Source organism: Erythrolamprus reginae, chromosome 3 (genome assembly GCF_031021105.1).
Source record: "Erythrolamprus reginae isolate rEryReg1 chromosome 3, rEryReg1.hap1, whole genome shotgun sequence".
NCBI classification, from domain to species: Eukaryota; Metazoa; Chordata; class Lepidosauria; order Squamata; family Dipsadidae; genus Erythrolamprus; species Erythrolamprus reginae.
In genome coordinates, this window is record NC_091952.1 from 220,298,919 (window position 1) to 220,325,460 (window position 26,542).

The 26,542-nt window shown below is 41.0% G+C and overlaps 1 protein-coding gene across 7 annotated transcripts in view; it reads left to right on the top strand.

Annotated features, from left to right (window-relative positions):
• Nucleotides 1–25,547, top strand: part of PKIA (cAMP-dependent protein kinase inhibitor alpha) — a 38,367-nt gene extending 12,820 nt beyond the window's left edge. For 4 of the 7 annotated variants that reach the window (XM_070747947.1, XM_070747945.1, XM_070747949.1 and 1 more), the window contains exons 2-4: nucleotides 5,751–5,828; nucleotides 22,751–22,928; nucleotides 24,093–25,547. In XM_070747947.1, coding sequence (XP_070604048.1) covers nucleotides 22,778–22,928; nucleotides 24,093–24,172 — 231 coding nt within the window. In that variant the 5' untranslated portion in view covers nucleotides 5,751–5,828; nucleotides 22,751–22,777 and the 3' untranslated portion in view covers nucleotides 24,173–25,547. The remainder of the gene's footprint in view (nucleotides 1–5,750; nucleotides 5,829–22,750; nucleotides 22,929–24,092) is intronic. The other 3 variants (XM_070747952.1, XM_070747946.1, XM_070747953.1) reach the window with 1 other exon arrangement.
• Nucleotides 25,548–26,542: the final 995 nt, after the last annotated feature.

The following is a 26,542-nucleotide window of genomic DNA, read 5'->3' on the forward strand; positions in this document are numbered from 1 at the left end:
AACTATCAGGCTTCAGAACATTGGAAAGCAGACATCTATTCCATCATCGCCTAGCAAATTGAGATGCTTTGGTAAAGAAGACAGAATAATCTTGCTAGAAGCTTCATTCCTTGAGATGCTATACTGGTTTTGTAAGAAAAATATCAGCTTTCTCAGGATGGGAAGAATTCAAGGCATGATAGGAAGTATAGTTCATTAAGTTGTCCAAGAAGAAAGCAGAGAGATGGTGACTAGTTTGGTGAGTCTATGAGACAATTTTCTTTGTAATAGCATTCAAAAGATAGAACTTCTTTCAGAGAGAAAACATATTGATTCTATTGAATTTTAGATGGATTAAAAAGATAGTTTTACAGGGCCTTTCATAAATTATAATACTACAGTACTGTATTTGGTTTACTTTTGTTATGTGACTGTGATTGTATCATTTTTTAAATGGTACAGTCCTTTGAGATCTCTGCAAAAACACTGTGCAAATTCAAAGTAAGTTCAATTTGCTTAAATTGTCTTCATCTGACACATGAATTAATACAGTTCATTGATAAGAGCACACCTAATTTTTGAACCCAGACATAAACACATAATTTCTAAATTACAGGTTGTTCTAGAGCAGTGATGGCGAACATTTTTTCTCTCAGGTGCCAAAAGCGCATGTGCATACACTATCACGCCTGCGTGAGTGTTCAGACCCATAATTCAATGCCTGGGAAGGGTGAAAATTGCCTATGCTGCCCCCCACATGCCCTCTGTAGGCCAGAAACAGCCTGTTTCTCAACTTCTAGTGGCCCGGTAGGCCCGTTTTCACCCTCCCCAAGCTTCAGAGGCTTCCCTGGAGCCTGGGAAGGGCAAAGATGCTCTCCCCTTTTCTCCCAGAGGCCCTCTGGAAGCCAAAAGTGCCCTCCCTGAGCCTCCATGCGAGCCTACAATCAGCTGACCGGTTCACACATATGTGCTGGAGCTGAGCTAGGGGATTGGATCATGTGCCAGCAGATGTGGCTCCACATGCCACCTGTGGCTCCTGTGCCATAGGTTTGCCATAACTGTTCTAGACTTACAACTATTCATTAAGCAACTCTTTGATGTTACAACAGTTCTGAAAAAGTGACTTACAACTGGTCATTGCACTTACAACCATCACAGCATTTGCATAGCTGTGTCATACATCAGCATGTTTCACCCTCCAAGTTCACATGATTGTGATTTGCAATCTTCTCAACCAACTTCCAGTGAGCAAAGTCAGTGGGGAGATCGGTATTTGCTTAACAACCACATGATTCAATTAACAACCGCGCTGATTGGTTTAAGAAAAAAGGTTGAAAAATTGGTTTGGACTATTAACAAACCTCTTATTTAGCAGTAAAAATTCTGCTCCTAATTGTCATAACTCAATAACGATCTGTAGTATTTACTATGTATTCAACCTTCATCTAGAAGAATGGTATAATTCAGTCCACTCAAAATTCTGAACCAAAGCTAAAGCATGACTAAACTAGTGGTAAGAAGTGGGGAAATTCTTAAGAATCAATCATGCCAAGGATGTGTTTGTGAGAAAGTTAACTTGTTTTCTTTTTCCTGGATTTATTTCAATGTAATTTCTGAGTTGGTTGCCAAGCTTCAGATCACAATCAGTAAATTAAAAAAGACTCATTTAAATAATAAAATAGCAAGGCGTGTGAAAAATTCAACATTTCTCTTTTTAAAGTTGTTAAGAATACACTTGGAGAATGTGAAATAAACAACAAGCTCATTCTTAGAATTTTAAGTAACCTCCTTTTGTGATAGTTTCTTCAGGCAAGTTCTACCATTGGATGTGCGTAGAAAATTTTTTAAAGAGCAAGACCTAGATCTCATTTGGCTTTTTAAAAAAATGTCCAAGCATAAATGGTGTTGATAGCTTTCATGTGTATGAAATAGTGATCATAGAGTCTCTGTCTTCATGCTTTAATAATTTTAGTACTATACACATCCTGGAAAAAAATAGGCAGCTTTGATGCATTGCTTAAGCCCTGCACAGTTGTCCCAAAGCAGCCTATTTTCTCATTTGATGCTCAACCATAATATTTGTTTGACTCGGTTTTATTACATTTTTACTACATTAAAACAGGCATTATGTTCAGCCCACCTTTTAGTGATTCCAATTATCAATTAAAAAAAGAATATACAGAATATATTCTACCTAAGAACTTAATTAGTTCCATGACCAGGTTCTTAAGTAGAAAAGTTTGTAAGTAGAAGCAATCTTTTCCATAGGAATCAATGTAAAAGCAAATAATGCGTGCAAACCCATTAGGAAAGAAATAAAAGCTCGGAATTTGGGTGGAAGGAGGAGGAGGCAGAAGGGGAGGACAGTCGCTGCTGAAGGAAGAAGGTGAGGTGAAAGGAATAAAAAAAATCCAAAACTTTAAGGCTTAAAAAAAAAAGAGGGACTATGAGGCAGCGAGAAGGAGCACGTGCCTCCCATACACCCAGACCGAGGAAAGGAGGCGGGCGAAGGAGGGCGCAGCTCCGGCCGCTCGCCTCGGAGCCGGTCGGCCTCGCGGGCCGCTTGGAGCCGAGCCTCGGCAGGGGAAGAGGCGGTGGCGAGGCGAAGGCGAGGGGCGCGCGGGGAGCTTGTAAGCAACGTCATCGGGCTCCCCCCCCCCGCAATACCCCCGTGTTTCCCCGAAAGTAAGACATATGTCTTACTTTCGGGGTACAGCTTATATTAGCCGACCCCCCTGAAACCCCCGATACGTCTTACAATCGGGGGTGTCTTACTATCGGGGAAACACGGTAAGGATAACAATGATATTGAACTATATTCCTAAAATATGGATTTTGCCACTTTAGGGCAATATTTAGCTCTGGCAAGCCTGAGATTTGATATTGAGGATAATTTTAGCTAATTAGAAAGAAAGTTATTCTCCTGATTTTAAGGAATGTGTTTAGGATATAAGTTTGTTTAGAAATTCCATTTTGGAAAAATCTTTGTGTTCTTAAAATTATCTTTAAAGTTATTTATAGTTTACGAATATTTTATTGCATCATTTTTATTTTCATCTTTAGTTTATTTTAATAATGATAACATATTTAGATATTTTAATCACTCGGAAAATATTATCTTTTTTACATTTACTTTTTCCTTTTGTCTTTTAATTCTTCTAAGTGAGTGATTAAATGCATATTCAGTATATGATTATTTCAGATTTAATTGCTAGAACATTTTGTAGCATGCTATGTAAGGCCATCAGTAAGAACAAAGGAAGCAAATATTTAAAAGTTTTTTCCCTTCTGAAAGCATAGTGTAACGTTCTTGTATCTTCAGAAATTTCTTTATCACAGCCAGATTCTTAATTCAAACCGTAATCTCATTTATCTCTGTCCTTTATAGTTTCTTTAATGCATTTCTGTGATTTTTTAAATCTATTTCTCTCATTGTTCACCATAGGCAATCTTTCTCAAAGGAGATTGATGTCTCTACTTATTTGAGAAGTCCTAACTCAGTGATGGCAAACCTATGGCACGGGTGCCACAGGTGGCACGCGGAGCTATATCTGTTGGCACGTGAGCCCCTGCCCTAGCTCAGCTCTAACATGCATGTTTGTGCTGGCCAGATGATTTTTGGCTCACACAGAGCCTTTGGGAGGGCATTTTTGGCTTCCAGAGAGCCGGGGGGGGGGGGAGGCATTTTTAAACTTCCCCACCTCCAGGAAAGCCTTTGAAGCCTGGGGAGGGTGAAACACGAGCCTACTGGGCCCACCAGAAGTTGGGGGACAGGCTGTTTCTGGCATCCAGAGGGCCTCCAGGGGGTGTGAGAAGTTGTTTTTGCCCTCCCCAGGAATTGTATTATGAATGTGGGCACTCATGTATGCACGAAAGCGCACACACATGCTATTTCGGCACCTGAGGAAAAAATTCGCCATCACTGTCCTAGCTAGTCCATTCTAACCAAAATACTTCTTTCCTTTTGTCATTTTTATGCTATTCCCTATTGGTTCACAAGTATACACCCATTAAAATCTTTGATCATCCCAGTAATGAGACTAAGAGTAAGGTTGATTTATTTTTACTAACAATATGAACAATACAATTAATGAATACTGATCAGAAACCATTAATGCTAGACTGCTAGTATTATTCAGCCAGCAGAATAGGGAATGTATAGGGCAAGGTGATGGCGTAATATCTCCTAGAGGTGACGCCAGGATTTCATTGCTTTACAGTTGATATAGACTTGATCAAATAAGTGATCATTTCTTTCTATTTTTTAGAGGTTGGAAAGCCCAGCATCCCAACATATGATTTACATCGTTAGTTCATAATAAAATTATATTTTATTACAGAGATCTCCAGTAGAAACTCCATTAGGTTCCCCACTTTAGAAATTGTTATAATCTTTTAATTTCTGGTAAGTGCAACAATTGTATGTCAAGGGGAGGATATCTGTTCCTTCATTTTCCTATGCTGGAGGATGCAAAATCAGTAGAAGAAAAGGTAGAGAGGAAATTAATGATGGTTGAGAAAAGATATGAATCTGTGAAGAATTGGCACATGTTTATTAGTTTATCCTTTGAATATTATAAAGTTTATTTTCTACACTTCCAAATTTGAATACTGAACTATACAGACATCTGCATTTCTATTTCTGTTTAATTTTTGTTATTTCCCCCCCACCCCTACCCCAAATTGAGGCTTGGAAAATATTAAATTGGGTAATTTGAATATGTTTATGCTCAAATTAATTTATACGCAAGGGCTCTTGACAAAATATTTTATGAAATAACTTATGTTTCACAATAAGTTCCAAAAAGCCAGATGCATTCACCAACGCTATCCTAAAGAAAGCAAGAAATATTAAATGTAATCACACAATATGTCACAGTACAAAGCCAAATACTTGGGATGAAATATGTTCATTTCTCATAAAGTGGTAAATTCTGTTATTGAAAAGTAAACTAGTCCAATTTATTTTTTATTTATTTATTTATTTATTTATTTATTTATTTATTTATTTATTTATTAGATTTGTATGCCGCCCCTCTCCGTAGACTCTACTCTTCTAAATAATTGATTTATCAATCCATTCCAGGTCTATATCATAGTGCATTGATCAAAATAGACCACACAATATTTTTGCAGAAATGTTTCTTTATGTAGAACTATCACAAAGAAGGTGCACATTAATCTCATGTGTGTAAACAAATCTGCATTATGGAAGAAATAATTTCCTGGATTCATACATACATGCATGAAACTATAATTTACATCATTAAGGATTGCTGATTAAATCACAATTGGTTGTGTTCACTCAACAAACATAAACATGGTTTACAATATAAAGTAGCTAAGTTTGCAGAGCAGAACCAGATGCAGAACAGGCCATTCTTGCATTATATTTCCTGAAGGCACTAGGCTATTAAAACATAAAGCTCTGTCTGCAGATATTATATGAGAGAGTCAAAGTACATCCAACCAATCATTTCTTGTATCTTGGCAGCCAGAATGAAGAGAGAAAATCGGTCTTATTGTACTAATTTGTCAGAGCATTTGTGTCCTACTGCTGTGATCCTTTTTTTTTTGTCTTGCATACTTTATTCTTACTGCCAGTAATTAGTGAACAACTGTTTAGAGCAAGACAGGTTGATAACACAACTGATACAATTCATAAAAGATAGAAAAAGTATATTACTTTTCATCATCTATGTTGAGCCTCTAAAAATACCAAGCTACAAATGACTGATCAACTACAATCAATTTGTATTTGTTAATCATAGAGCTACAGTATATAGAGACTGATTCTGGACTGCAATTGAACAAGAAGTTAAATACTATCAACAAACATCATTTTTAAGGTACAGTTAAATGTGGTGATAATATAAGTGCATGAAATACAGTGGTACCTCTTCTTACGAACCTAATTTGTTCCGTGGCCAGGTTCGTATGTAGAAAAGTTCGTAAGAAGAAGCAATTTTTCCCATAGGAATCAATGTAAAAGCGAATAATGCGTGCAATCAGAAAACTCGCCCCTTTTGCCTTATTACCGCCGGCATTTGGATCCTTGTTCGTGGGCGGATGGAGGAGGGGGGGAGACAGTGGAGGTTGCCTGGAGTCGATTGAAATGCGTGGAAAGCTGCCTGGCGGCTTGTCAGACGGCGGGGCTTCCACCCTCCTTGAAAGTTTTCAGCAATGGCGGCAAAGGAGAATCCCGGAACTTCAGCTTCAGACAAGGCCAATTGAACTGCAACTTCTGCCCGCAGCGACAGGCCAAGGGGCCCCGGACGTCTTTTGCCCACCCTTAACAGAAGGGGCTGCCTTGGCTTCCCTAGCAAGGAATCGGCCAGGATGCTGCCAAAAGTTTTTTAAAAAAGTTTCAGGGACTTTTAGGAGCTGGCGTGGATGGATACTGACACCTATCATTCCCAATCGGGAGGAGGAGGGTCTGCCTTCCCGCTTAGTGTCCTGAGCCCCCTCCTCAAATACCCCCCACCGCTTTCCAGCCACTGGAAAGCAAAGGGAAAATCCCAGGCGCTTCGGCTGGCAACAGTCAATGTTGGCAGTCTGGAGGCGGGAAATCCCGGTGGGGCAGCAAGCAAATGGGAAATCCCAGCAGCAGTAAGAAAGCACACGCACCCAGGCTCAAGTTCTTAAGGTGAAAATGGTTCTTAAGAAGAGGCAAACAAATCTTAAACACCGGGTTCATATCTTGAAAAGTTCATATGTAGAGGCGTTCGTAAGTAGAGGTACCACTGTACTTGAAGCTTTTCTCTGCTTTCTTCATGTATCAAAGAGAGAGTGAAAGATGTATTTCAACAATGGTAAAGATTTAAAAAGCATTTCTATTTTAGCAACTGTTACTAAAAGTATCTAATAAAGTATTTGTTACATTCTCATTAAATAAGCATGAAATCCCTAAATTTGCACTTTATCAGAAATTTTAGTTTCTCGTTTCCTAAAACATTAAAACAAAGCCATTTTTTCAATGTCATTTAAATGTAATTTCATAATGGCTTTTGTCCTACATAGTGAGAAGAACTGTAATGATCCTTGTAATAATGCTGGAAACAGCAAAAGGCATGTTCATACTACAGAGTTGCCTAGCAACAGAAGCATAGGCATTGCTAAGCTAGCAATAAATAAATTAAAATCTCAACTGTATAACTACGGTTTAGATTGGGAAAAGACTGTGAAAAGCATGTAGGATTTTGCTCCAAAAATGCTTCTTATCTTAATGGACTATCATATTAATTTATTCTTGAAGGAGACATATCCACTCACTTCTTTAAATGAGCTTTCCTTTAGTCACTACCTCTCAAATGTGTTGGACTTTACTGTGCATTGAATGCCCTCTCTGCGGAAAGTGGAATAATGTTAGTGGTATCCAATTCGACTTAGTTAATCACATTTCCCAGGGAGTTTTGCACCTTATATGCATACTCCTAGTCAATTAATCTACAGTATGTCTTTTTCTGCTGCTGGTTTCATTTTTTTCTGTTTTGTTATTCACTGTGTGGGTTTTTAATCTTGCTTCTATTTTTTTTGTTTTGTCATTTGCCCAAGAATCCAGTTAACAACAAAATTCGATCACTCCAGGTAGCAGATCTGTTAACTACAAGCAATGTTCATTTTTAGCAATTGGATTATGCTTGGTTTGGAAAACATTAGAGTGGTCAGACTTAATTAATACTTGAAGAATTACTATTTTAAAAATAATTCAAGATAGCCAACATACCTAATATTCCTTCCTATTCCCCCTGCAACGACAACCGTGTGAGGTGAATTAGGCTAAGAGAGAATGACTGTCTGAAAGTTCCAAACTAGTTTTCATGCATAAGGTAGGACCTGTGCCTTTACCTAGCAGGATCTCTTTTATAGTGCAAATTGAAAAAGAAACAACTTTGATGAATCACTATTAAATAGAAAATTACATGGAATATCCATGCAGACACCAGAAACTGAGTTTAGCATAACAAAAAGTTTATTTCCCTCAAATGCTTCATGAGACAATCAATAAAACAAATGTACAGTGGTACCTCTACTTAAGAACTCTTCTAAAGAACTTTTCAAGATAAGAACCGGCTGTTCAAGATTTTTTTGCTTCTATTTAAGAACCAATTTCTACTTAAGAATCCAAGCCCGAAAACATTTCTCAGGAAATTTGAGAGCGGCATGAAGGCCTGGCCAGTTTCTTGCCATTCCCCCTTTAATCCAGGCCATCTCGGGCTTTTCTGGGCTGCCAGAGGAGCCTTTTGGTGGCGCTTAAGGAGGTTTTTGCAGTCCAGAGCGAACGAAGCATTTTCCTTTCTCTGGGTGCTTGGACAGGGAATAAACCTCTGCCAGCTCCCAGAGAAAAGAAACGCTCCCTTTGCTCTGGGCAGCCAAGCAGTCACCACAGCGAAGGAAAGGCGCTGGCTACAAAGTGAGCAAACGAGAGGAGAGGGGAGCCCTTCAGCATGGGAAGGAAGAGGCAGCAGGTAGCAGCAGCACCAGCCAGTGTATGGGAGGCAGTGTATGGGAGGCAGCCTCGCACCAGGTGTATTGGAAGCGTGTGTTCCTCCTCGCCGCCTCAGAGTCCCTCTTTTTTTTTTAAGCATGAAAGTTTTGGATTTTTTTGATTCACCTCACCTCACCTTCTTCCTTCCGCAGCGACTCTCTTCCTCCTCCTCCTCCCACGCAAATTCCGAGCTTTTATTTCTTTCCTAATGAGCTTGCACACATTATTTGCTTTTACATTGATTCCTATGGGAAAAATTACTTCTACTTAAGAACGTTTCTACTGAAGAACCTGGTCATGGAATGAATTAAGTTCTTAATTAGAGGGACCACTGTAGAAACATAGAAGACTGACGGCAGAAAAAGACCTCAAGATCCATCTAGTCTGCCCTTATACTATTTTTTGTATTATGATATGTAATATGATTGCAGTAACTTGATTTATTGCCTTTTTGGGACAGTGCTATGAATAATTATTCTTTGTGTTAGCTTTAATCCTCTTAATTTATATTCTTGCTAACCTAGAAAATACATAGTTTTTACTAGTGGGGAAAGTGAATGTGGAAAGTGTTATGCCCTGGAAGCTGGAAAGTTTCAGTCCAATTCGACTGGGAAGTTGAGCAGGGAAATTCTGATTGGCTCTTTACCAAAAAGGCTCCCTATTTAAATCTGCCAGAGGCTGACGTTTGCTCACAGTAACCAATAAAGAGTTGGAGTCACACTACCAGTCTCCTGCCTCTTTAGTATTGGAACACAACAGAAAGAATGCTATATTCATTGTGTTGTTAAAATGAAGACCCAGATTGTTGGGGGCAATATGCTGACTCTAAACCACTTAAAGGGCTGTAAAAGCACTACGAAGCAGTAATACAGTATAAGTAAGTGCTATTGCTGTTTGCTGTATTTTATGAGTTAATTTATATAACCGAATATAAAGGTACAACATCTCTTTAGTTCATGTCTGCCACATTTTACAGGGCTTGTTGTAAAGCAGGGACTCTCAGATTAGGACACACTATTGGGCGGCAAGCAATGTGTGTGTACCCCTTCAAGTCAGCCTTGATTCTTGGTGACTGGGCAACTCCCTGCAGTTTTTTCAACAACAATTTGGAAGTACAGTAACTTATCCTTGCTGCCTTTTGCTGGCTGAGAGTAATCTTGCTGGTTTATTGCCTAAAACAGTATTAGGACTCAGTCTCCTAATTTCTAACCTAGTGCTTTTAACTCTATACCAAAGTAGTTCCAATCAACTTAGAGGATATATGAACGCTACATATTGCAAAATTTGTGATATATAGATTAAAAGTTAATGATTGGAAATAAGTAACAAATATATCTCCCTGCAAGCCACAACAAAGAAGCCACAAACATTAAATATAATAAATCCTTTATTCAAAGAAGAAGAGTAATTTTAACAAAGTTTGAAAACCCCAGATGATAGGTAGATTGGAAAGTATATCATGGGCAATGGAGAAATCTATATGTCATTGCACACACTGAACGGTAAGTAAGGGGATTGATTAATTTAAACAAAAATACTTACAAAAAGCCACTAATTTTTGCATTTTAATCTAAATAGATTAGGGACTTTCCAACATGTGCATATTTTGTGTTGTAATAATTGGGGCAGGTCATATATCAAACCATATCAAATACTTGTTAACAATAGGCCCAGAAGTTAATTTTAATAGTATCTATCTCTATAGGTAAATTCTGTCTAAAAATATTATGGAAGAAGAATAGATTTTACCTGACAAAATTGAGACTGAATTGAAAGTGGTTTTTAAAATGACAGGTTATAAGAATGATATGGGAAAAAGATGCTATACTGGATATACAGTACAGTGAAACTGGTTGATACCTTAATATTTTAATTAGCCTTAAATAGCTTTCTTATATTGATTTATAAAATATATTACATTTTTGAAGGATTTGGGGTAGTGCTGATCATGGTTTCAGAAATAAAATATCTTCCATTGATACCATCTGTGCAGCAGGTTATTTCTTTGCTGTATAGTACTGTTTTTCACGTCTTCCCTTCCCTCCCTCCTCCCTTCCTTTTTTTCTTGAATGATAACATGAATAAAAATAAATCTACCTGAGCCTGCACATTCTTGAACATCTGTTGCTATATTTGTTAGCATACATTTGTGTACTTCTGTACATTTAATTCATATGTTGGTGGCCATTCTTCTTGTGACACTAAGTGATTTTATATTTTGGATGCATAGGGATTTATTTCTGAGTAAATGTACATAGAATTGTACTGTAAGGTTGTGGTTTTCATGATTTTCTATTGTATATCATATCAATCACACTATCAAAGAATTTCAGTCTTTGCCTGTATTTGAGTATATATACAAGTAGTTATTGACTTACAATCAATCACTTAATGACCATTCAAAGTTACAACAGACTTCCCCAGAAGTTACCCAAGACCAAGTTTCAAAGTTATACCATAGTTATTCATCCTTACAGCCAACCGCTGGGATGCTGCAGCACCAATCCATCTCCCCTAACCATCCCAACAGGTCCCTTACATTCCTTTGGCCTGCTCCCAATCCAGCCACTCAGCCAACCAAGTGACCCTAAATTTAGCAGCAGCAGCAGCATCTACCAATGCAAATGGAACTATTACAGTTTGCTTTCCATCCAGATACCCAGGGGAGCCTAAAGCCTTACTCCTGTTTCGTTAAGATAATTTGCAAGAAATATATACATCCTACATTTAACAACCATTCATTTTGTGACATTTAGGAGTTACAATGACAGGGGAAAAAAGTGAGCTATGATCAGTTTTCACATATGTTACAGTATTGCCATGATCAAGTGAACTAAATTCAAGTATTTGACAACCAGCATATATTTATAATGGCTGTAGTGTCGCACAGTTGTGTGCTCACCATTTGTAATCTTCCCAACTGTCTTCCAACAAGCAAAATCAATGGGGGGAGCCGGATTTACTTAACAACTGTATCATTCATTTAACAACTACAGTGATTCACTTAAGTGTGGTAAAGCTGGTCATAAAATGGGGGCCACTTAACAATTCCCTTGCTTAACAACCAAATCTTTGGGCTCATTTGTGATTCATAGTTGGGAACAACCTGTATTACTAGTTGAAACCTTTTTGTTAAGTGTATAAGCTCTATCTTCTAGTTTTCCTTAAATATGTCATGCTCAATTATGTTAATGTATCTCTAAGGATTTCTAATGAAGAATTTTTCCTGTCTGGCATGACAAAGTTTAAATTGCTCTAGGGTAGAATCAAATAAGCAGAGACAGTGTCGTCTTTGGGGCTTTTATGAACTGATGACAAATGACTGTGCTCACATAACATAAAATTTCCTGCATCTACATATTTGCCAGGAACTGATTAACCAAAGCATAATGACAAGACAGTACCAATGATTGCACAAATATATTTTAAGAATTCAAAGAAGTAGGTTAAATATCAGACAGTATTGGTAATATTATATTCATTGGGCCATGAAGAATCAGAAGGCAGTAAGCAACAATAGGTAATGTGATCCTGCAAAGCAAGGACATTTGGTGCTTGAATTATCACATACATTTCAGATAAAAGCTGGGGAAGAATCTCAGAGTTTATTGCTGTGTTATTTTGAAGATATCTCAGAAAGATATCAGCACTTTAGAAATAGGCTATTCTTTCTTTCTGATTGTGGCAGTTTTTGAAACCTTTTCAGAAACATACAGAAATGTTGAATGATGTCGAAACAAAATCCAGGTTGCTAAACAATATTTCAGCAAAATGTTAGAATAGAATAGAATAGAATTCTTTATTGGCCAAGTGTGATTGGACACACAAGGAATTTGTCTTGGTGCATATGCTCTCAGTGTACATAGAAGAAAAAGATGCATTTGTCAAGAATCATGAGGTACAACACTTAATGATTGTTTTAGGGGTCAAATAAGCAATGAAGAAACAATATTAATAAAAATCTTAGGTTAAAAGCAACAAGTTACAGTCATAGAGTTCTAAGTGGGAGGAAAAGGATGATAGGAATGATGAGAAAAGACTAGTAGAAATAGAAGTGCAGACAGTGTTGAGGGAATTATTTGTTTAGTAGAGTGATGGCATTCAGGGAAAAATGTCTAGTTGTTTTGGTGTGCAGTGCTCTATAGCAACATTTAGAGGGTAGGAGTTGAAACTATTTGTATAACTATTTTATTTTTATATTTTAAAGTACGTATGTATTGATTTATATATGAAATTGTGTAGAAAAAATTTTAAAAAACTTTTTTGCAAAAAGAAAAAGAAAACAGCCACAAAACCTGGGTAGGCGTGGCCTGGGGGGGTCATATGACTTGGTAGGAGTGAGCAACATTGAGTTGGCCATGCCCATCCAGATTTTGTGGCTCCCAGTGTTTTGTTTTCTCTGGGAAACTGGTCCAAATGGCTCTTTGAGTATTTAAGGTTGCTGACCCCTAGCTCAGCTCCAGTATGTGTGTGCTGGCCAGAGAACCTCCGGGAGATGGGAAGGGCGTTTTTACCTTCTCACGGCTCCAGGCAAGCCTTTGGAGCCCAGGGAGGGCGAAACACAAGCCTACTGGGCCCACCAGAAATTGGGAAACAGGCCGTTTCCAGACTGCAAAGGGTCTGGTGGGTGAAGGAAGCTGCTTTCGTCCTCCGCAGGCATTAAATTATGGGCGTGGGCACTTGTGCATGCGAGATAGCAAGAGTGCATGCTTTTTCGGCACCAAGGGAAAAAAAGATCCGCCATCACTGTTCTAGGCCCTCCATGAGCCACAGAGTATGTTATTTTCTAGTTCTCCTGTTGCTTTGCTTATTTGTTTATCAGTGGAGACTGGTAGCTCCCTGAGGTACAATTCATATAGCTATCTGTGGCACATCTGCAGCTCCTTGCTCCTTGTTCAAAAATTCTGCGGAAAACATGTGGCCTTTTTCCAACTGGCAGGAGGTTGGATGTAGCCTGTGATACCCCTTCTTGCTTTATTTATTTTTTATTTATTTGTTTTGTCAAGTATGTATTGGTGGTATACAAAGATATAATAATATTTATATACATGATACTAGTAAAAGAAAAACATTAGGACAGGAGATGGAAGGCACTCTAGTGTACTTATGCATGCCCCTTTGATGGGTTTTTCTCCCTCACCTCCCCCCAAAAAACCTCTGCCCTTTCTCCCTTTTGTCTAGTTCTCTCTCCCTCTCCCCCCTCTCTCTCCACCCCCAACTAAATTATCTTGCAAGGATAAAATTACGTGATCTTGTAAAGGTAAAATTATAGTTTTTAAACTTAGCTTCTTCTAAAGATGATGAAGTTTGGCTCACACTGGAATCACAATTATACAGTTTGTGAACATTACATCCCTGCCCTAGAAAAAAGGTCTGTCAGATATGAATTATGGATGCATGAGAGAAGCTCTTGTCAGTTTGAAGATTTCTTGAGGTAATTCTCTTGTGGAGAGATTTAATGAATTCATGAGCCCTAGTTTAGGTTCTTTACTAGATTAAAGTAGTGTGTTTGACCAGATGGCTATGTCACATGCCATTTATATATAAGTTGCGTGGAGATACTCAATATGGCTATATTTAGCTTGCATAAAATGTTGTACCTAATCCCTACCCTCCTGCTTGTCAAATGTTCTAGTGAGTCCATGAAGGCTCTTATCGTTGTTTAGATTTGGCTGTGCTTGAGCAAAGGAAAAGAGGGGGAAACCACATAAATAAGTAAAGAGGTTAAGCTAAAAATATCCATGTACTTGTTAAGAGAGCAGGTCTGCCTCAAGAGAGTTCTTCCATCTGAAGGCAGTTGGTTTATAGAAACTGATTAAAAGGACCCAGAGTAACATTTCCAATATCTGCATTCAACCTAAAATCTAATGCTTCAGTTCAGGAGGGGACAGCTGTAAGCTGCTAGCCAAGTGCTTATTAGATGCTGCTATCACCACTGACATAACCTCCTGTATGAACAATTGCAGAAAGTTTGGTGGGACTGCGGGGATGACATTTTAAGTAACAAAAATATCTTAGCTTGGAATATCTTCTGTTCAGTTTTAAACACAAGTCATAGTTCTATGTACCAATTCTTAAATGCCCCACAGATGGATGTCTTAAACTTTTCCTTCCTTTTTGAATATAACATGCTTATATACATATACATGCTATATACATAAATATATATATTTAAAAAAACAAAATAAATATTTTCATAAAATATAAGACATAAAATAGATACCGGGTATATTAAATAATAAAATATCAATAATTATAATATTTAAAATTTTATCAAGATATGTTGAAGAAAAAAGATTAAGACCTTCAATGCCTCTTCCTTCAAAAGCTTACATTACGTTGGATTCATTCAACATTGTTATATTATTTTTCTTGTTCTTTCAGTGTGATGTCTGAGAAGAGATATGCAAACTTCTCCAATGCACTTGCAAGGAGAGTCCAAGATGGGTAATTCTACAGTCTGATTGGTTGGGACTGAGTTTAATTTAAATATTAGGCTGGCACCGCCCCCTTAGCCCTCCAGTCTAAAAAACTCAGTCGCAGTAAAGGGACTTTGAGTTTGTTCTTCTTATGTTTTGTTGTTAATGTTAATATGTATTAATAAATTTATTACTAATAATTTTTATTTCTCTTCTCTTTTTGTCTTTCAGGTGCAGCAGGGGGAAGGTTTTTCCTCTGGCAGCCAGGGTTCAAACCTCCAGCGGGTTTCACCCTGTCAGCTGCTGCTCCTCTGGTCTTGTCCCCACATTTTTGGAGGCCCTTGTGGGACACAGAGAGAGCTCCCGGGCTGTCTACTCCAGTGGTAGCGCCCGGTAGCCGAGGTGGTGACTGACGCCTCGGGGGGGTCCGCCCCTCCCGTGGAGAATAGGTCACAGGGCTCCTCGTCCAGTCCGGACAGGGGCCTTCCTGAGGGGCTTCGTGCTAGAAGCGCCCCCCCTCCAACGCTCCGCGCTACCTCGGTACGCGCTGGGAGAGCCGACGATCAGCTGAGAGCCTCAGAGGCGCGACAAACGATCGGAGTCTGCTTGAATCAACGGAGAAGGGAGCGATGTCGGGCGCCGGGCTCAGAAGCGCAGACCGGGTGGCTGGCCCCCCTGGAAGAGCAATCGGAGGGCGGGGGAGCTTGGCTTCCCGCCCGTTTCCGTGACAACGGCCCAGCAGCCATTTTGGGTGGCAGGGATACACCGGGCGGCTCAGAACGCGCCCAAATGTATCCAGCGTTGCCGGGGCAACGGCCCGGTGGCCATTTTGGAGGCCTAATGAGAGCCCCCCCCCCCTCTGGCGAGGAGATAGCAGCGTCGAGCTTCCTTCTGCCTGGCAACGCGCAGCTGCAGTCGGAGGTTTGTTCGTGAGGGACAGTTGCTCCTAACGCTTGCTGGTGTGGATTGCTGCTTAAACGGCTTTACTGTCTTCGTGAGTAATCACTGACCATGGCAGAACAATCAGCGCAGTCCGGGGAAGAGGCCACTGTCACCAGGCCCAGCACCCCCAGGGAAAAGGTTCAGAAGCCCAAATCCTCACAGGGGGCTTCCCTCAGAGAGCCGGAGAAACGTATAAAGGCACTAGAGAGGCAGTTGGAGGCCTCTCAGAAGTCAGTTGGAACTTTTTCGTCTTCTGCCCTGCCTTCCAATGCCATCCCTCTGCCAGTCTCCCCCATGTTTACACTAGGGGTAGTAGGCTCGGCCTCTGAGAGGGATTGGTCTCCGGAGAGAGTCCTCCAGTCGACTGCTCCAGCTAGGCCAGAGGCCTTAGTGTTGGGAAGGCAAGCTACCTGGCCTAGTACGTTGATGACTCCTCAGGCTGCCATTCCTCATCAATTTGGACAGGCCCCTGCAGCTACCTTCACTCCAACAACTGCAGGGTTGCGCAATGCACAGGACGCCTGGCAGAGCATGCCTCAGGCCCTGCAGGACCTTGTCTCTAGCGCATACACCCAGGGGATGGCTAATGCGGTGCAACAGCAACAGCAGCTGCAGGAATTCCGGTTCCACCCAGGTATAGGGATCCGTGGATGGCTCTTGCACCTCAATCGATCCTGGAGTCCAGGGAGGAGGATGCCTTCTCCAGAGACGAGTTCAGTGAGGCGGAGGATGAGTTGTCTGGAGATGACCAGCCACCGGAACAACCAATCTACACCGGTTTGTTTAAGTCATCCCTCTTCAGGGTCTTGCTGAACAAAGCAAAAGCAACCATAGACCAGGCTGGAGAAGGAGGTCAGGGTGCACCTTCAGCGCCGGGTCAACCTACGGGAGGCCTGTTTGTCTTCCCCAAACAGGAGACTGTTAATGTGCCATCCTCCCACTTGTTCCTGGAGACAGTCCAGCGCCCATGGGAGAGCCCTGCGACAGCCCAGGGCCCATCTAACCTGGACAAGCGCTTTTACACCTTTGACCAGGCTATGGAGGATCTTCTGGAGCTGCCTACGGTGGACAAGCCCGTGACCAGTTTGGTCTCAAATGCCCTTGTCCCTTCAGAGTCTCAGGAGGGATTAAGGGCTGAGGACAAAAGAGCGGATAATGTCGCCCGCAGGGCTCACCAGATGGCGGCTTGGGCCGTAAGGGCTGCGTCGGCGGCATCATTCTTTAATAGAGCTACGATACTCTGGATACAAGAGCTCCAGTCCAGAGTCGATCCACACGATGGGAGACTTCGCCAGGACCTGAACAAGCTGTTGGCGGCCACGGAATTCTCTGCGGATGCCACAGTCAATGCGGCTAAGTTCGCCTCTAGAGCAATGACGTCGTCGGTAGCCTCCCGAAGGCTCATTTGGTTGCGGAATTGGCAAGCCGATGTAAAATCCAAGTGGGCCCTTGCCTCTTCACCTTTCAAGGGCAAAAAACTCTTCGGGGAGGTCCTGGACGATGTGCTAGTGGAAGATAAGGATAAGAAAAAGGTTATGCCTAGATCCAGCAGGAAACAGGAGAAACGCTTTAATCCTTATCAGAGGAGACAGCCCTTTCGGTCAGATTCATCCTCGACCAATAATCAGATGTCGAGGCCCTACTTTCAAGGATCCTTTGGCCAGGGTTCCTTTCGATCAGACAGGGCCTCTCAGTCTGATCGCAACAGGTCCTTTCAAGGCGGCCGCCCCTTCAGAGGTTCCAACAGGGGCTTCAGAAAGGCCAAGTGACTTTCCAGTGAATTTTCCCTTGGGCGGCAAGCTAATACATTTCTCGGACATCTGGACAATAACTTCCTCGGACCCCTGGGCGGCTGCCACGGTATCAGAAGGTCTGAGGATCGAGTTTCTTCGCCCTCCACCTTGCCGCTATCTTCCTTGTTGTACTCCCTTGGACATTCACAGGAAGAGGCTTCTGTACCAAGAGGTGTCACACCTGTTGGAGATAGGGGCCATCTAGCAGGTCCCTCTACCCCAACAGGGTTTGGGGTTCTACTCAGCAATCTTCCTGGTCCTGAAGTCCTCAGGAGGGGTACGTCTCATACTGAACCTTCGGCGATTGAACCTTTATGTCAAGTACAGAAGGTTCAAAATGCATTCTCTCAGGTCTATTCTGGCAGCCATCAGGCAGGGGGACTATATGACATCCATAGACCTAAAGGAGGCCTACCTCCATGTCCCCATATTTCCACCTCACCGACAGTATCTGCGCTTCAGTCTGGATGGGGCCCACTTCCAGTACCGGGCCATGCCATTCGGGTTCATTCACGAAGCTGCTAGACGTCCTCACGGCCAGTCTCAGGCATCAATCGGTGCGCCTGATGGCCTATCTGGACGACATCGTGATTCTGTCCAGGACAAGAGACCGTGCATATCAGGACTTACATCTAATGATCCAGACGCTTCAAGATCATGGCTTTTCGGTCAATTTCGACAAAAGCCACTTAACTCCCACGACCCGTCTTGCTTACCTGGGGACCATCATAGATTCCAGGAGGGGCCTCGTCTTCCTGTCCCAGGAGAGACAGTCCACCATCAGGGAGCTCGTTCGGGAATTGGCATCTCAACAATACCCCAGACTCTCCTTCCTATCCAAACTGCTCGGTACGCTGGTTTCATGTATCGATATCACTCCATGGGCCAGGTATCACTTACGTCCTCTCCAGTGGTTCCTCCTGCCATTTCAGAGGAGGAAGTCCAGCCACTCTCACCAACGGGTGCATCTCGACGCAAGGGTACGGAGATCCTTACAGTGGTGGGTGTCCCCAGCACTGGGAAAGGGTTCCCTATTTCTGGACCGTTGCCTTCTTACGATGACGCCAGACGCCAGCTTGACTGGGTGGGGAGCTCATCTGTCCTCACACATGGCCCAGGGCCTATGGGAACCGTCGGACTTGTGCGATGTCAACATCAACTTTCTGGAATTGAAGGCCGTCTCCTTGGCCCTCCTCAGTTTCGCGACCTTAGTGAGGGGCCATCATGTCCTTGTACAGACCGACAATGTCTCCACCCGGTCTCACATCAACAGACAGGGGGGGGACGCGCTCTCGAAGACTGATGAGGGAGTCGATGTCCCTGCTCAGGTGGGCAGAGGCCAATCTGGCTTCCCTGTCGGCAGAGCACATCTCGGGGGTGGAGAATGTGTGCGCGGACTGGCTGAGCCGGGAGACCTTGGACCCAGGGGAGTGGCAGCTGGATCCCGCAGTTTTTCTGGACATTGTTCAGAGGTTTGGGAGGCCAGTCTTGGACCTGTTTGCTACTCAGGGCAACTCTCAGCTCCCACGTTTCTTCTCCCGCTTCCCGACCCCGGGTGCGGAAGGGGTGAACGCTCTTCGACTTCAGTGGCCACCAAGACTTCTGTACGCGTTTCCACCGATCTCCATCATTCCCAAGGTAATGCGGAAGATTCTGGAGCAAAGGGCAGAGGTGCTGTTGCTGGCCCCTTACTGGCCTCGCCGCATTTGGTTTGCGGATTTGATGCAACTGTCAGTGTCGCCCCACTGGAGAATCCCGAACCACCGGATCTCCCTCTCCCAGGGCTCGATATCACATCCAGAGCCTCAGTGGTGGCAGCTGACCGTGTGGCGATTGAGCGGGAACATCTAAAACGCCAAAATGTGCCAGACACAGTCATCGATATGATTCAGGCTGCTCACAGGCCTTCGACAAGAAGAATTTACCAAGCGACCTGGGCTTCCTTTTGCAAGTTCTGTGAGGAAAGGGAGGTGGATCCACAAAGCGCCTCCCCTCTCATGGTCTTAAGCTTTCTTCAGGCAGGCTTGGAAAAAGGACTCGCACCAAACACGTTGCGCCGTCATGTGGCCGCTTTATCCACAATTATAGGAGGAGACAGTTACCGCCCCCTCACCAGACATCCTTGGATCAGGGACTTTCTAAAAGGGGCCGCCAACATCAGGCCACCACCGATACATCGGTTCCCTTCCTGGGATTTGTCTTTGGTGTTGCACGCTTTAACTGGTCCTCCATTCGAACCGTTTCGCCATATTCCACTCCGAATGTTGACTCTCAAGACTGCTTTCTTGATGGCGATCACATCGGCCAGGAGGGTCTCTGAGATTGCTGCTTTCTCCACCAGGGAAGACCTGTGCAGGTTTCACCCGGATAGAGTGGTCTTAAGACTTGATCCAGCATTTCTCCCAAAAATCAACTCCACCTTTCACAGGGCACAAGAAATAGTCCTACCGGATTTCTGTGCCCATGGGACTCACCCTTCAGAGCTGCGGTGGCATAAACTCGATGTGAGACGAGCCTTGAAAATTTATATCCGCAGGACTCACGAATTCAGGGTGTCAGAGGCTTTGTTTGTGTCCTTTGCAACTAGATCGTTGGGCACCAAAGTCTCTTCTCAGACTATTAGCCGCTGGTTGCGTGAGTGCATTGCAGAGGCTTACAAGACTAAGGGTTCTCATGTACCACAAGGACTTACTGGACATTCTACACGCAGTACGGCCACTACAGCGGCCTGGAGAACTCAGGCTTCGTTAGAGGACATTTGTAGGGCAGCCACTTGGGCGGCTCCGTCCACATTCGTCAGACATTATCGGATTGACTCCTTTGCTTCCGCGGAGGCAGCTTTTGGGAGGAGGGTATTGCAGCGGGTGTGTTCATTTTCAGAGCCCCCGGTCCAGCCTTCTCCCTCCCTTGGTTAATATCTTGGGTATATCCCATCTTGGACTCTCCTTGCAAGTGCATTGGAGAAGGACCGTTGAACTTACCTGAACGGTCTTCTCGATGCACTGCAAGGAGAGTCCAAACCCGCTCGAATTCGGGACCGGGGCTACGGTTGTGTTTTTATTATCTTGGCTAGTTACCTTGAATGTTTCAATAAATTTTGGTTAGCTTTACTGCTCCTTCGTTTTATTTAGACTGGAGGGCTAAGGGGGCGGTGCCAGCCTAATATTTAAATTAAACTCAGTCCCGACCAATCAGACTGTAGAATTACCCATCTTGGACTCTCCTTGCAGTGCATCGAGAAGACCGTTCAGGTAAGTTCAACGGTCTATCTCTTTATTTGTAAATAGGGTTCTTTAACTGATGAAATTGAAAAGATACCAAACCCACAAAATTCTTATTTGGATTATGTGAGTTTATTTTTTCATTCCTGCATAGTTTTCTGTCATCCTCCCTATATTTTATTCTTTATTTTCTTCAGATTTTTGTATTGTATTGTATTGCATTTTTCTTTTTCTCTTGTAAACCACCCAGGGTTGTTAGGGGGCATATATATATATATAAAAATATTGTGTTTTTTGAACAATAAGATGCACTGTATCATAAGCCACACATTAGCTTTAGAAGAGCAGAACAAGAAAAAAAATCTGCCTCTGCCTCCAGCATCCATTTGGTATTCATCTAGCTAACACCTAGCTAGCAAACAGCCTGTTCAGCTTCAGCAAGTTATCGCAGCCCCAGCAGATGGCTGAGCTGTTGCCGTCTCCAGGAAATGCTAGAAATTTCGCTGCTGAGCAGCTAATTGGTGGTTGGATCAGCCTCCCAGAATACCGTCAGTCAGTGTTCTAGGCAGCAGGGATCTCTGACGCCTATCACCAGCAATCGGTGATCCCCACTTACCTATAACAGCTGCTCGGCAGTATTCCCAGTGGCCAGTCCAACTACTGATAAGCTGCTCGGCTCCAAAGGCTCCAGCATTCCTTGCCGTTGGTGAACTGCAGCAGCACTGAAAAGCAGCGACGATAACCACCGCACCAACCCCTCTTTCCCCCACTGCAGTATTCACTGTATAAGATGCACAGTTATTTCCACCCCTTTTTTTTGGTGAGAGAAGTGCATCTTATAGTGTGAAAAAATATGGTAAATAAATGATTCTTTCAAGGCTTGCCTCACTATGTCCATCCACACAACATAATTCAAGAAACACTGCTCCATATACTACATAGACAACTACATGCTGTCCCTGTAGTATTCACAGGAGATTTAGTTTTCATTTCTGTTCGCCTCTGGTGATATCTGTGAAGAGAGACTGACAATCTTCTCAGCTATCACATCATTGATGTGGAACTTTTCCAACAAAGATCTGCCAAAATCCTCCATGTCCTAAAACCTTATTTATTTAATAAAATTTTTGCCCCACTCTGGTGGTGCAGTGACACAGTGGTTAAGACACTGGACTTGTCAACTGAAGGCTGGCTGGCTGCCTAAATTCAAGACCCAGCACTATGTGACAAGATGAGTCTTCATCCTCACCTAGCAGTTCAAAAGCATGCAAATGTGAGTAGATGAATAGGTTCCAGGTCAGTGGGAAGAAATAGCAATCCATGCTGTCATGCTGACCACAAAAACCACAAATTGTTTTCGGACAGTGCAGGCTCGTTGGCCTAGAAATGGGAAATGAGCACCGCTTCTTATATTTGGCAATGACTAGCAGAGTAAAATCCGCTGGGATGCCTTTACCGTCTGAGCTTCATGATTCTGGGCTGTTTACAGTAAAAAATAAAAATAATAACATAAATACTGTTTATTTGAAAGGCATTGGGGCAATGAAATTGTAATCTAGATAGATTTTCTCTATTTTAGTGTGCTTTAGTACTATTTATCATTTATGGTTTTCATTTTACTCTTATTTTGTGATCTCTAATTGGAGACAGGGTATATATAAAATAGTCACTAGGAGCATTGAATATAATCATATATGGTGCAATCAGAATTATTGTTTCTGCTCTGTTCCTGCTTAGGGATTTTATGTCCCATATTCTATTGAATAACTCTTCCAAACCCTTCATTTTATGAAATTTCATTATAAATCAAGTATATCATTTTTATATTAATACATTTCAAATTTTCTCTATCTCATAACTCCATGTCGTTCTTTGCAGTAAAGAGGCCGTGTTTCTGTTTTCTTTAAGATACTGCTATGAGGATACTCGTTAGCAATGACTGATGTGGAATCTACCTATGCAGATTTCATTGCTTCAGGAAGAACTGGAAGAAGAAATGCTCTTCATGATATACTTGTGTCTTCAACAAGTGGGAATTCTAGTGAACTATCCCAGAAATTATCTGAACTTGATATAAATAAAACTGGTAAGTATCCATATTTTAGCAAAATAAAACTATACAAGAGGAATAATTTTTGATAACAGTGTATTAGGTTTTGATATCTTTGCACTATTAAATTTATACTTGACATACACTCACACACATGCACATATTCATACTCACACACACTGTATATATTGGTCATATATTTGGGCGTAAGGGTAAGCATACACACACACACACACACACATTTCATAAGCTAAGAAATGATAAAACGTTTGATGTACCTAAAATCTATCAGTTAAATCCTCAGGAACCCCTTTGTTTCCTAGTCATAGACAGAGGGGAGGAATAAACTATTTACAAGGGTTTGTTAACTAGTGTTAAGTTTTGGCTGATATGATGGTCACAAACTATTCAGGCCAAAATTAGAATAAATATATTACTGCTGAATTTTTAAGATATGAATTGTCAGGAGATGAAATGATGCAATGTTTCCCAGTTGTTATGGGAACAGCTTAACCCATATTTCCAGGACAGGGAAATAAGTATCTCATACAGAGTAGGTAGGGTTCGTGACAATTGTAGAGATCATATGTCAATTTACTTATAAACTAAGTAGGGTCAAGAGGCAATTATCATAAGCCAAGATTAATTCAGGACATAATTTAATAGTTGTGATAGTTAAATTCTTCCTACATAGAATTATGCTATTTCCTTGTAGATGTGTCTTATAAAATGCTTTTGAACTGTGTGTGTGTGTGTGTGTGTGTGTACTTATATTTGTACACACACACATACATACATTTAGCTATTTTAAGAGAGGCAAGAACAGTGGTACAGATGATAGTCTATCCCCTTCATATCTCAAGGTTACGATTAGACTAATATGCTGCAAACATGAAATGTGGAAGAATGAATATAAAAAATGATTACAAACACTACACCACACATTGTTTTATGTCAATTATTAAATTGGCTCCTCTGAAATACTAAAATCAGCTTCTGTAGATAGAAAGTTAGGAATGGCATATTCTTTGGCCTTTATATTTTGAATCTTATTCTTTTCTTTATATGTATAGCTTAGGAAACTAGTTAGTGTTGCATAAAACCAACCCAGATCTCTGTATCTGCCAGATATGAACATACTGGAATATGCAAATTTCAGTTGCATCGTTCATGCTATTTTTACTAATTTGTTTCTTGCAGAAGGGGAAGAAGATGCACAGAGAAACCCCACTGAACAAACTGGGGAAGCCCAGGGGCAAGCAGCAAAAGAAGAAAGCTGATGTTTTAGGTTGACTGACAGTGACAACTGTAGAAATATTTTCCAACTGCAAAACTCTGTTGGAAAAAAGGCTGCATCTTGTGAGCAAGCCACTTGAACAAAAAATAAATTTAAAATGGACGAATATCGTTACCAGAACCTGCACAATGCAGTACAAAAAGAGGGAATGAAGGTGGTAACAGTATACAGAACTTTTTCTATCTTTGTTAGCAATGGTTGATACCTGATTACTGATCAGGAGACTTTGTTGAGAGATGGATCTCATAATAAATGCCCACATTGAAATACAAAATACGAATGATGTAGATCTTGTAGCAAAAATAGCATTCAGCTGAACAGAAGCTTGAATTGGATTGTATCACAATGGCTTCAGTGATCTGAAATTGTCTGGCTTGAGTATTCACGTATTTAAAAAATCACTTGTAAAGGAAGCACTGTTTGTTCTGTTTTCAGCCACATTACTTAACAATGTTTTATATTGTATAACTTAGATGCTCCACACTGCCCTTTCTTGAAATGGAAGCAACTGTGACTATGACTTTTTCTACAACTTGTTTTGAAAGGGCTAGCTAGGGTTTTGTTCTTGTTTTCTGCACCATGTGTTGTTTGCACATGATCATCAAACCAATTGCTAAACTGATGAAATTGCTCATTTAGTTATGAATCAGCATTTTTTTTCATTTACAAGATAAACTTTTAACACAAGTAATGTACAGTCAGGTGTGTCTTGTGTTTTCTCAGTACAGTTCTTTGCTTGTGGGTAGCTGGAAACCCAAGAATATTTAATTCTTTAAGGGTTTTTTTTTGTTGTTCAGACAACTATGTAACTGCTAAAGCATAAAAGAAAGCACAGTACATATTAAAAGATATGACCTCATATCAGGCGAGAGATAAGAGAAATGAGTTCATAGCTGGTGAGACATAAAATCTCCAACACTTTAGTAAAGACCTACTTCCTAAAATGAATTTATTATAGCTTTTAGAATTGGAGTCTTTTCACTTTTCAATCAATATTAGTAAAAGGTTATTTACTATTAAAGTAAAAGATTATTTTGTTGTGGCAATCAGATGGATATCAATCATGATTTGTCCCAAGTCCTAATGTTTGTTTCTTTATTTATATTTCAACTTTATTTCAAATGCCATGCACTTTTCAAATATTTGTAATTTTATTAAAATATTAGTGTAACTTTGCTTTTTAGTAAATCTAAGCATTGGTTAACAAAACATACATTACTGTTGTGACTATGGTTATTGTTTTTACAATATTACTATTTTATGGTTGTCACATGGACATTGTTGGTGTGAGGTCTGTAAATACTTTAATTGGAATTGAATTTGGTAATTGATGTTAATAAATAACAACCAGCAGAATATTTATGGATCATTAGCATAGTTTGTTTCTCTATGCCTTTGCTTGTATAGACACTCATTAGTTATATACATATTTTGATGAAGAACCTTCCACTTTCAATCAAAAGTTGACTTGAGCTTTATATTCTGATGACCTTTATATTCTGATGACAGTGTGCCTGTCTTCTACAACAAGAACTGTATGTTTAACCCATCTAACACACTTCAGGAACTCAGGAATCTGATTCACCAGTTTTGTATCTTCTAGGACTCGATTGGAGATATGGAATGCAGAGATGGGTCACTATTGAGAAACAGTGCATACCTATCACTTGTATACTTAAGAGGTGTGTTCACTGAGCCACCCCTGACATATCTGACACCTATTAAAGCAGTCTCCTCCATAGTTCAGTTCCCAGAATTCTCGGCTGGTTTGCAACGGGCAGCCTCCAGTTCCTAAAGGGATATTAGAAAGACATGATAGTCTTTCTAATTACACAGTATGTGTATCTCCTCAACAGACGTTACAGTCTCTATTTCATCTTTAATAGCACTTTTCCCTTAACAAGATACACCATGCTATCTGAGAGAATAATAAAGTAAAAAGTGAAATGAAAGCTGTCAAATGACATAGAAAAAAAATGAAAGAATCAAGCATTTTAAAAGTTACCCAAAAATATAAAAATAGTACAGGTGAGATAAATATCTAATAGATAAATAAAATGCAAGATTTGAAAAACAAATGCTCAGCACTGCCTACATTTAAAATACAGAAGCCCTAGTTTCAATAACTAATTAACTTGGTTTTATTTCTTCTTTATTGCTTAGAAAATAGAATTTTCTTTTCAGGTTTTACCTGAATAGTTGGGGGTTTGATCTGCTTTCCACCAGAAATTATCAGCATCCTTTTATCTGATAAAAATGTATGAACTGAACCTCTTCATCCATCTGTCCCAGAATTCTGTGTTACTAAGCAGCCAATTTAATAACTGCTTGCGTTTTCAAAACTCAAAAGACT